This window comes from Ursus arctos, unplaced genomic scaffold (genome assembly GCF_023065955.2).
Source record: "Ursus arctos isolate Adak ecotype North America unplaced genomic scaffold, UrsArc2.0 scaffold_30, whole genome shotgun sequence".
NCBI classification, from domain to species: domain Eukaryota; kingdom Metazoa; phylum Chordata; class Mammalia; order Carnivora; family Ursidae; genus Ursus; species Ursus arctos.
The window spans coordinates 31,572,273-31,584,332 of NW_026622986.1; the positions used below are offsets into that span (position 1 = coordinate 31,572,273).

Sequence of the window (12,060 nt, forward strand, 5' to 3'; positions counted from 1 at the left end):
TCTTTAAAAATAAATAAATAAATATTGCTTTTTAAAATTCCTTCCAAATTGAAGAATCTATAACAATGTGGCCTGTTACTTCCATAAGGGGACCAATGACAAGATTAAGGCTTCAAAGCAGAGATTAAAGGAAGATTTTGAGGGGCACCTGGGTGGCACAGTCGGTTAAGCATCCGAGTCTTGATTTTGGCTCAAGTCATGACCTTAGGGTTAGGAGATCAAGCCCAGTGTCCGGTTCCGCGCTGGGCATGGAGCCTGCTTAAGATTCTCTCCCCTTCCCTCTGCCCCTCAACTCCCTCTCTTTAAAAAAAAGGGGGGGAATTTTGAAAATAAATGTAAAATAACCTTCAGCCAGACTGAATCACCACTACACTTTCTCGAGATGAGAAAGGGTGTCTCCTTGGCCTGCAATCCCTCACAGCCCCCTCACTCACCGCAGCAGCCACGTAGAGATCAGGGAGGTGCTGACGCACGCACGCCTCTGCCTCGGGAAGGAGGAGGTGATCCCTCAGACTCCATAACGCCCGTCCAGGATCCACACTGGGGGAGCATTTAGTGGTGGCCGTATAGCTGTACGACATTCACAGCAGAGTCCGTGAGAAAGGTGGTCCTAAGTGCTAACACATGGGAAAGGACTTCAGAATCGGTCTTCCTCCCAGGAGAAAGGCAACTCACCGGATGAGGTTCAGCACACACAAGTCTGACTCCTTCTCTATACCATAGTTCAACAGGATGCCATCCACTTTGCTCACGGCTTGCTCTTCATTCATCAGGTAGCGATGATACAGCTTTTTCCAAGGAATGAACTGAATAATTTAAAAAAAAAATCCACAATAATAAGAAGGCAATGGCCATGAGACAGCAGATTAAGCCACAAATATACAGACAATCTTCTGACACTTGAAAAGCACTTACAGCTCACAATTCAAAAGCTGGGCAAGTAGGGTAGAGACATTACACACATTTTGGCTGGAAACTAGGAGAACTAGATCTTGATTTTGGTTCCAACACTAATCTGATACAGAATCTGGGAAAAGCTAGTGCTTCAATTTCCCTCGTCACGACACTAACAGCTCAGAGTTTCAATGAAGATCAAATAATAAGAGAACTGTGGCTGGGGGGCGCCTGGGCGGGGGGCTCAGTCAGATAAGCGTTGCCTTCAGCTCAGGTCATGATCTCAGGTCCTGGCATCGAGCCCTGCGTCAGGCTCCCTGCTCAGTGGGGAGTCTGCTTGTCTCCCTCTCCCTCTGCCCCTCCCCCCTGGCTCATGCTCTCTTCTCTCTCTCAATCAAATAAGTAAATAAAAATAAAATCATTAAAAAAAAAATCTGTGGCTATACTAATACCAGACAAAAAAAGGCTCTACATCCAAAATGATTCCAAGAGAAAGGAGATTATATGATGATAAAAGGGCCAATTCACCAAGAAGATATAATAATCGTAAATATAAATGTACCAAATATCAGAGCCCCTCAATGAAGGAAGCAAACACAGACAGAACCACAGGGAGGAACAGACGGCAATAAGATAGTCCTAGGGGATTTCAATACTCCACTTTCAAGAATGAACGGAACAATCAGACCGAAGATCAATAAGGAAGCAGAGGATGTGAACAACAGATGACCAACGGGACCTAACAGACAGACCAGAACATTCCACCCAACAGCAGCAGCATATACGGTCTTCTCAAGTACACGTGGAATACTCTCCAGGACAGATCACATGCTAGGCCACAAAAACAAGACGATATCAGAGAGGGAGACAAACCATAAGAGACTCTTAATCACAGAAAACAAACTGAGGGTTGCTGGAGGGGAGGTGGGTGGGGGAATGGGGTAACGGGGTGATGGACATGAAGGAGGGCACGAAATCTAATGAGCACTGGGTGTCATATAAGACTAATGAATCACTGACTTCTACCTCTGAAACCAACAATACATTATACGTTAAACGAATTTAAGTAAAATCTTTTTTAAGAAAAGGAAAAAAAACAAATTTTAAAAGATTGAAATTATAGAAAGTATCCTTTTTGATCACTATGGAATGAAACTAGAAATCAGTAGCAGAAAGAAATCTGGAAAACCCACAAGTATGTGGAAATTAAACAACACACTCTTTTTTTTTTTTTTAAAGATTGTATTTATTTATTTGACAGAGATAGAGACAGCCAGCGAGAGAGGGAACACAAGCAGGGGGAGTGGGAGAGGAAGAAGCAGGCTCATAGTGGAGGAGCCTGATGTGGGGCTCGATCCCATAACGCCGGGATCACGCCCTGAGCCGAAGGCAGACGCTTAACCGCTGTGCCACCCAGGCGCCCCTAAACAACACACTCTTAAAACAACCAATGGGTCAAAAAAGAAACCATAAGAAATTAGAGAATACCTTGAGACAAATGAAAAGAAAAACACAGCATGCCAAAATATATGGGATGAAGTGAAAGCCATGCTCAGAGAGAAGTTTATAGTCATAAACATCTCTATTAAAGATGAAGAAAGACCACAAATCAACAACCTAACGTTACACCTACAGGGACTAGAAAAAAAGCGAGCAGAAGGAAGGAAATAATAAAGACCAGAGCAGAGATAAATGAAATAGAGAAGAAAAAAAACAGAAGAAAAAAAAAAATCACTGAAACTAAGAGTTGGTTTTCTTAAAAGATCAAAGAAATCGACAACACCTTCTGTAGACTAAGAAAAAAAGAGGAGATTCAAACAACTGAAATCAGAAATGAAAGAGGGGACGTTACAACTGATACCAGAAATAAAAGGACACGAATAAATTGGACAACCTAGAAGACAACGTACCAAGGCTGACTCATGAAGAAACAAAATCTGAACGGACCAATAATAAATGACTGAGCGGGTAACCAAAAACCTCCCAACCAAGAGAAGTCCAGGACCAGAGAGCTTCACTGGAGAATTCCACTAAGCATTAATTCCTTCAGGAGAACTAACATCATTCCTTCTCGAACGTTCCAAAAACACTAAAGAGGAGGGAGAACCTCCAAACTTATTCTGTGAGGTCGGCATAACCTTTAATCAAAGCCAGAGAAAGATACTATGAGCAATGGAAGGAAAATGAGAGCTATGACAGATCACTGGAAATAAATACATCGCATCCTTGTCAGTCGACCATTTCAAGAGGTAAACAGAATATTCGCTGGGATATCTTTCCCCAGATCTTCTCAAGCAAAATGGAGAAAACTCACTTATCCCCATCTGTGACTCCTCAGTTCACACGGGAGACATCTCAGTTTAGTGGGAAGAAATACTATGACACAAAACAGAGTTCACATCCAAAGGCAGAGAGACAGTTCTCAGAAAGTAGGAGACAAGACCTTAAACAAAGAATGGAGCAAGAGGGATATGAAATTTCATCCAGAACCTTTCGTGCTTAGAAGAAAAATGTACTAAGTCTTGATATGTTCACCTTGCACTCCATCCCTAAATTTTTTTTTGAAGATTTTACTTATTTATTTGAGAGGGAAAGAGAAAGAGCAAGAGAGCACACATGCAAGATAGGGGGGAAGGGAAGAGGGGGAAGGAGGAGAGAGAATCCCAAGCAGACTCTGTGTTGAACACAGAGCCTGATGCGGGGCTAGATCCCATGACCCCGAAACCACAACCTGAGCCAAAACCAAGAGTCCTAGATAACCAACCGAGCCACCTAGGCACCCCTCCATCCCTAAATTTCCAAACTTCACTATATTTAAAGGGAGAGTTCATCTTCTTTCCTAGGGTTTATCCCCAATGGCTAGTCTAAGGGATATCATAAGCCAAGCAAAACATGCTCCCAGTCCTCGGGTTGACCCTTGAGCTCACAGCTGGGAGGGAAGAAGTGTAACTGAAGCACCAACAGAAGGGCAGGGTGCCAGAGTAGGGACAGGATGAGGTCAGCACCAGGAAGTCTCTTCTGAGAGCGTGGGCTGCCCACTCTATCAATGGCAAGAGAGACACCAGGGTGATTCCACACAAGACTCATTTATGAATCACCTACTATATATAAAATACCATGAGGCACAATGGAGAATGCAAAAACAAATAGGACCAGCAGGGTTCTATCCATGAGCCAATAATTTAAAAGGAGAAGAAAGAGGGGCACCTGGGTGGCTCAGCTGGTTAAGCGTCCAACTCTTGGTTTTAGTTCAGATCACGACCTCGGGGTCACGAGATCAAGCCCCAAGACAGCTCTGCGCTCAGGGCAGTCTGCTTGAGATTCTTTCCCCTTCCCTCTCCCTCCCACTCTGCTCCTCCCCCTGCTTGCTCACGGCTCATGCTCTCTCTCTCCCCCTCTCTTTCAAATAGATAAAATCTTTAAAAGGAGGCAGAAGGTTCTCTAAACCGTAATACAGAATGTGATAAGCTTCAAACAGAGGTATAAATCGCTATAGAAGCACAAGGAAGAGAAAGTGAGAAACTTCTATTTCACTTTCCTAGGTAGACAGTGAAGCCTTGAAGACATGAGATGTCAAAAGAGATATGAGGGGCCCTTTATATGGTTGGGGCGGGGGGAGCTGGACCAACCTACAGAGGGGAAGGAATATGCAGCCTATGGTTGGGATGCAGAAAATCACTTGTGGTGGCCAGAATACAAGGGTATCTTGAGAGCTGGGCAACGAGGGTATAAACAAACACTAGAACAAACATGGAAAGCCTTAAATGCCTCCAGGCAATCTGGGTATTATTCTGGAGGCATTTCTGAAGAAACAATAAAATCTGAGGTCTGTTTTAAGCGAAGCTATCCTGTGTGCTTTTCGAGAAAGCATCACAGAGCCACAAGCGGTCTACATACCAGTGGATCACTGATGATCTCTCTCCAAAGGTGGCACACTAGGCTCACATTCCAATAGAGATCTTCCACGGGGAGGAAAGCGAAGATGTGCCTTAGGACTTCACTGGGCAGGCTGCATATGTGGCTCTGGGGTTCTTGGCAAGGCAGGGTCCCAAGAAGCCCATAGTAAGAGTCAGGAATGGGATCAGGACCAACGTCCTCCACTTCTTGGCCAGGTTCTCCAGACTCCGCAGAGCACCGAGACAGACAGCCCTCAGCTTCTTGCCTGGTTTCCCTGGGTCTTGCGCATGACAGGGACAAACGATGCCGCGGAGTCTTTTTAGAAACCCCATCCCACGGACTGGTCCCCGTAGCTTGATTCCTGTCGTCCTCAAAGGACCGAGACCGCTTCCTTGCAGGCAGAGCAGACCCTGAGGAGCCCAGTCTTGCTTCCCCATCACCTTCCTGAGGCAGCGCACAGTTGCTCTCTGCAGCAAAGATCATTTCCCCCTCCGAGTCCTTAGAGGTGTCCTGGCCCACAGAATTGCTTTTGGCCATGTCATTGATGCGCCGCTGCTGGCCAGCTGGGAAGAAGTCAGTGTCGTATCTTTGACATCCTTGACCTGGACAGAGAACCCAAACACAACAAACAAGATAGGAGGGACCGCTGACCCACTGCTGATCCAAATGAGAAAAGCTAATTTTTAATAGTGTACATCAATAGAGAACAGAGACAAGAATCTAGCTACTGGTCAACTGATTGTATATACAGCTTAATCCAGAAAATATTTCTGTTTGGCTCTATCACGTAGTCAGACACATACATGGGAAGAGACAGACACGAGTCTCCAGATGGTCTGAGGACCACGTTCTACCTTGCGGTACATACAAACTGAACACCCGAATGGACAGATAGAACGTCAACAACTACTCACACGGACACACCCACTTACAAGAACTCACTTCTCCTGCCTTACTCATACAACACAAAATCTAAGTTTGTGTAAGTAGAAAAGAAAATGCTTCAGTTATCAGGATTCAGGAAAACCTACTCTTTGCCTCAGTTAAAACCCTTTTAATTTATTTTTATCTCCTCCTGTGAAGCTGACACATTAACTGATTTTAAAATAAAAAGCAGGGAGTCAGAATTCTCTTCATATGATAAGGGTGATACCTAAATAGTCCACACATTTATTCCACAGGCATTCAATCAGCACCTAGGATTCTGAGACAAACAGAAAGTGAAACACGGGGGCGCCTGGGTGGCTCAGTCGTTAAGCGTCTGCCTTCGGTTCAGGGCATGATCCTGGAGTTCTGGGATCGAGCCCCACATCAGGCTCCTCCACCGGGAGCCTGCATCTTCCTCTCCCACTCCCCCTGCTTGTGTTCCCTCTCTCGCTGGCTGTCTCTCTCTCTGTCAAATGAATAAATAAAATCTTTAAAAAAAAAAGAAAGAAAGTGAAACACGGTCCCTGATCTCAGACTTTCAGGCACTTAAGGCAGTCCAAACGGTGATTTCACACATCACCACTGTATTTTTAAGCCCTATTGTAAAGTGCCAGTGAAGTATTTAAACGCCTTATCAATATATAAGAAAATACATGGTTCCTTCCTGAAGTGGCTGTAGCCGGAATTCTTACTGTGGAAAATAAGAGAGAGGAACATGACTAGGGTTAGCCTTTAATAGAATTCATAGGATTTAATATTTTTTCTGTCTTAGAAGAAAAAACTATAACTGACTCTGGGGCAATATGATAGAAACCCAGGGCTCGAAGGCAACAGTCCGGGTGAAATCCTGGTATTTTCTAACTGTGCTATTTTCACACCAATATCCACGAAGAGCCTGCTATGGGCTCCGTGCCAGGACTCCACACGGAAATGTACACACGCTGACAAAGTCCTTGTCAGTGAAGAACTCATGACAGAACACACAAAACAAACAAAATATCACCGAGTTTAAAACTGCCGCATACGTCGGTTATGGTAGTTCCAAAGAGTAATAAACATGTATTACAATAGTTAAATATGACTAGGTAAGAGCTGAGTTGGACTCTGAAATTAAATACATCAAAGGGAAATAAGGTAATCAGCACTCTCCTGACCGGTATTACTAACAAAAGTAGGAATTCGTTTGGCACCTAGATGGGTAATAAGAAAACCAAAGTGCCAGAAGTGGAATTTGCGTGTAATTAATAATAAATACCAGGCAATGGCAAGTCTGAGCTTGTGTCTGTAATAGTAAGAGGGAAACATTTCACGGCAGGTGCCTGAGTGGCAGGACAGAAAACGGAACTCAAGGGTATTGCTGTACGATCCAGCTGACTTGGAAGAAATAACACCTTGAAGGCAAGGAGAGGGCTCCTGCAGCAGCCAGGTACAAGGTGACAAAGAGCACAATCCACCGTGAAAGTATGGCACGGGGGCATTTTGGAGAAAACTAATGGCACAGCGGGCTTAGTGACGGCCCGCTGGAGCCAGGACATCGCAGCGGCTCTGGAGGGGAAGAGCGTGACGCTGGTGCACGTCTTCCACCACGCTGTAATAAGGCAAGCTAACACAACTCGTCATGCCACGTTTTCCTGGGGCTCTGGCCAAGCGCTTTTGTAGGATGCCATTTTCACGGAAAGTCACCAATAATGGAAAACGTGTCAAACTATTGCAACAGGAGTACAGAATCACAGCAGCAAGATTTACAAATACCAGGAGATAGTCAAAGGTCACACACACTACAGATTCAGAAATGCAAGGTGTTTTTAGAAGACATACCCCTAGTCCCTCTTTTTGTTCTGGGTCTAGGATAGAGACCATGGTTCGGGTCTCTGTTGGTCCATCTTTGACCGAAGGGCTGGGTCACAGCCAAGTGACTCCGAGCCAAATGTTGGCAGTCGATGGCTGTAAGGTGCTTCCGTTTAAACCGTCTCACTGTTTTGTACCAACGGGCAGAAGAAATGGGACACTCATTAGTTATCACCAACTCTACAAGTGAGCCAGAAGCTTATACTCAATTTTCAGGAATCTAGTGACTGTGGACCACCCCAGCCAGCCCTTTCTTTCTTCCCTACATTCCTATCCACTTTTAGTCATTTCCTAGTCTCTTAGCATTTCCTCCTTAGAATTTAAAAATCCTAAGATCCTGAAATGATTCTTTTTATTTATTATACCTTCTGGAAGCCGTGATCATGAACAGTTTATTCAAAAAGAAGTTGCCACTAATGCGTAAGTTGAGCTCCAACATCTTTTCCTTGACTTTAGCCAGGCCATTCATGTTCCCATAATAACTCTAAGTATTTATAAGAGCTGGCTATAGCTTTGCAATAATAAACTCATTCATCATTCCCGGTATATACTAGCTTCTCCGGGTCTCCGAAGCAGAATGCAGTGACTAATGGAATAGTCCCTGTAAATTCCCGCAGGGGACCACCATGTACACCTCTCAGCCCCCAGGGCATCTCCGTACTGGCACTGTTGTAAGGGGAAAGGACTGATGCCCCCAAGTAGAAGAATCAAACCCACTCTTGAGGATCTTCAGAGGAGGAAACTTCACACCCTCCCTTAGCAACGCATTAGAGCAGCAACTGCACCTAGAATTCTGTCTCGAGAGTATTGACATATGCAGTTTTACATGAGCCATTTGCTATCAGGTAATCCCTTTTCATATTTAACCAAGACTTCATGTTTCTGTATCTGTTAAGACATGTAAGATCTAACTACCTCCTTGTGGCATTAAATAGAACGGTTATACTAAATGTTAAACATTTTGAATAGTTACACATAAAAAAGAAAGAAAAAGGAAAGAGAGAACAAGAATAGATAAAACAGAATTAGAGTCATCCTTTACAGAAGATGGTCAAAAAAGAATAAAATCCATTCCTGTCAGTACCATATTTTCACAGGTCCTAAAAATACTCGAGGAAATTCTAGTGTCAGATGCCAGACTCTCACTCAAAATTACAGCATGAATATGTCTAAAACCACGTCACTCATGAGTATAACCAGCACGATTTACTTTTTTTTTTTTTTTATCATTAATCTCCCTCGGCCCTTAGCTTCTTCAGAAATGATCCTTCCAAATTTCAGTTCATTCTTTGAAGGTTTAAACAGAAGTTTTAGGGAAAAAAATCTTCATGAATATTTTAAGACTTTAAAATAATGATTTCTACATGCAAAAATAGGTGTACAAGCCCCTTTCAAAGGCTGCTAGAGACCTTCTACCTATGTGAATTTAGAGGCTAAGGGCAGGCAGAACCGTGAAGGCACTGAGCCGTCTCTACAAACCCGCCCAGAGGGATCCAAGCAGCAAGTGTAGCGAGAGGAAGGGGCACCGGTGTGAGCCCTTCGCCCGCCACACAGCAGCTGCCGGACCTCCCCTCACTTACTTCTCTAAGATTTGGAGGTGTTACAACGCTTAAATGAGAAAACACACCCACAAACAGTCACTGAACCATAAAACCCCACACAAATATACCCTCTGCTTACTCTACTTAACAAAGCTTAGCTATGACTGATTTGCATAAAACATGGAAATAACTTTCAAATTATAAAGATGCCACCTAACGGCATGCATTAGACATGACGTGCATTAGCAGTCCAACCACAGCCACGTCTGTATTCCTGGGAATGTTTAAAAAAAAAAAAAAGGGGCGCCTGGGTGGCATAGCGGTTAAGCGTCTGCCTTCGGCTCAGGGCGTGATCCTGGCGATCTGGGATCGAGCCCCACATCAGGCTCTTCTGCTATGAGCCTGCTTCTTCCTCTCCCACTCCCCCTGCTTGTGTTCCCTCTCTCACTGGCTGTCTCTATCTCTGTCAAATAAATAAATAAAATATTTTAAAAAAATAAAAATTAAAATTAAAAATTAAAAAAAAAAGTAATGTCTCTTAATTACTTATTATGAACAGAAAATATCCCCTCCAGTGTAATGGTTTTTTAACTGATTTTTTTGTTGTTGCTGTTGAATATATTCCTGGATGCTAAAAACCAAGAGTCTCATTCACACGTACAGAGGCAAAAAATGAATGTGCACTTTGTCTACATTAAAAAAATAAAATATATTTGAAATTTTCTGCGTTGAAAAAAATAAACTTAAAGTCTGATCATTCCCTTTTTATATACAAGACACGACTTTACCACTTCTGCTTCAAACCCTTCATAGTACAAAGTCAACAACCTAATTATTTTGCCTGAATGGGACCTCTGGTCAGACTGGCAAAAAGACATAAGGTAGAGCTACAGTGACCCTTCCAGAAAACGGACAAATCCTGGCCCCCAATTCGGGCGCTCCAAACACACTGGGTTCAACTTACAGTAGCAGCTGCAGAATTCCAACCAATAAACCCACTAACACTGCAGATCCCAAATACGTGACTGGTCTTTGCTTTTCTGGCTCTTCAAATATCCCCAACCGCTGCAGAGCTGGCAAACAGAACATCTAGAATTAGAACAGGAGATAGCAAAAAGCTACTGATAGACAGTATCTTATTTAAAGAAGGTGAAGGTCTATTGCCAAATTGGCCTGGAGAGGAAAACCCGTCGTGGATAAAAATCACAAAGGAATAAGATTAACACCAAACCACTCAAATTCATATGATCCAGGGCCTTGGGGCCGGCGCAGACCTGCTTAGCTTACTGGGATGAGTCGGGTAACAGAAGACGTCTAAAAGGCAATAGAGACATAGAACCAGTTAGAACACTGGAGTCACTCAAGGGTTTAGATGCCCACACAAATCTACAATACACCCCTAAATTCAGCTTTCGGAAACGGTTAAACAAGACAGTAGCTGACAGCAGGTGTGTATAGAAGAGATAACTAATACAGACGCCATGCACCTTGGAACTTTCTCTGTAAAAAATAGATAAGAATGGCTTTATCCCAGTCCATCCCAGCCCTCCCCAGCCAACTATCTGTAACGACGATGCCATAATGAAAATATGGAGGCCCTGATAATGACCGTCAACTAGGGGGTAATGTCTTAACCACACGCCCAGGAGTTAGTCAGCGTGCTCCAAGTAGATAAGAAACTATCCTGTCTTTTCTACTACTGAACATAGCACAGTACCAGACACATGCAGCTGTTCAGCGAATGCCGAAGAGTGGAGAAGGATGAGAAGAGAGCAGGGAGCATGGTCATGCTGGGCGGCACAGGACCCTAAGCTCCAGATTACGAGGAATTTGCTGCAGAACTGCTTTCATGGGGAACCTGGGAAGGGCAGACCACACGATAGAATATCAGAAATATCCAAAAGAAACTGTTTGTGCAAAGTAAGTTATATGGACAGGGTAGGCTCTTATTTACATATTTATTTTGTAAAATACATCAGAATCTTAAATATTTGCTAAGAAAATGAAACGTCTGCGGAAATCTTACAAAGGCACAAGAGCAAAAGAAAGATGTAACAGGAGTCAGTATTCTGCTTCCAGAGAGCTCTGGGAAATTCCCATGGATTCTGGCATGAAGCCATCGCAGAAGGAGCTAAAAGAGCGGAAGGAATAGGGGCACCCAGGCTGAGTGACCCGGGTTCCGGGTATTGCCATCTGAAGTGGCGTCACCCGAGCCACCATGACTGCTGTCCTGGGAAGCAGAGCTACCACTTTTATTGGATTTCCATACCAAAAATCATGTTTCTGACTTCAGCTAGAGGTCAGAAAAACTAGGCTGTATTTTATCTGACTCTCCGACCTCTGAGAGATGAAGTGCTTCATTCACTGACCTGGGAGCCAGAGTCCTGTGTCTGTCTACCCCTGGAGTCATACAGATCACTGAACTGTGTTTCAATGAGTGCTTCATTCCGATTCGGAGTCAGAAGGCCGCCTCTACTTGGCAGGTGTATTCACTCACCACTTAAAGCCTCAATTCCCTTATCATTAAAAGGAAACTACAATAACCTGCCATACTGAACTCACAGGACGGCCAAGATTCAAATGAGACAATACAGATGAAAATACTGTGTGACATCCATATCGAGGCTGGCAAAACCAAAAGCCGAAATGCTAGAACGTTGGGGTCAACACGTTGACCCCACCACGCTTGGTGTCTCCTTAAAGGTGCATGAGTTTTATTTTAACAGCATGAATGTTCTTGTGAAATTGAAAAAAAAACAAAACAGTAACAGCAAAACACTAACCACCCTCCTGTTCTTATTACCATACTTTCAACCAACAGTTCAGATATAATTGTATCAAAATAAAGAGGCTCAAAGCTACCTCCCCCTCCCCTGAGTCACCCAAACCTCGTGCATTCCTCCCGCCTCTGAGTGGCAAGCACACTGTGCACCAAGTCTCCCCGGTCACCTCT

At 43.8% G+C, this 12,060-nt stretch overlaps 1 protein-coding gene across 3 annotated transcripts in view; it reads right to left on the bottom strand.

Moving 5' to 3' along the window:
• FBH1 (F-box DNA helicase 1) overlaps positions 1-12,060 on the bottom strand; it is a 111,056-nt gene that overhangs the window by 92,962 nt on the left and 6,034 nt on the right. For 2 of the 3 annotated variants that reach the window (XR_008956503.1, XM_044392073.3), the window contains exons 2-5: positions 7,537-7,692; positions 4,792-5,393; positions 676-806; positions 435-570 (exon numbers count right to left, since the gene is read on the bottom strand). Coding sequence is in view for 2 of the 3 variants with exons in the window: in XM_044392073.3 (XP_044248008.1) it covers positions 435-570; positions 676-806; positions 4,792-5,393; positions 7,537-7,692 (1,025 nt within the window). In the remaining variant the exon portion in view is untranslated. The remainder of the gene's footprint in view (positions 1-434; positions 571-675; positions 807-4,791; positions 5,394-7,536; positions 7,693-12,060) is intronic. The other variant, XM_026478707.4, reaches the window with a different exon arrangement.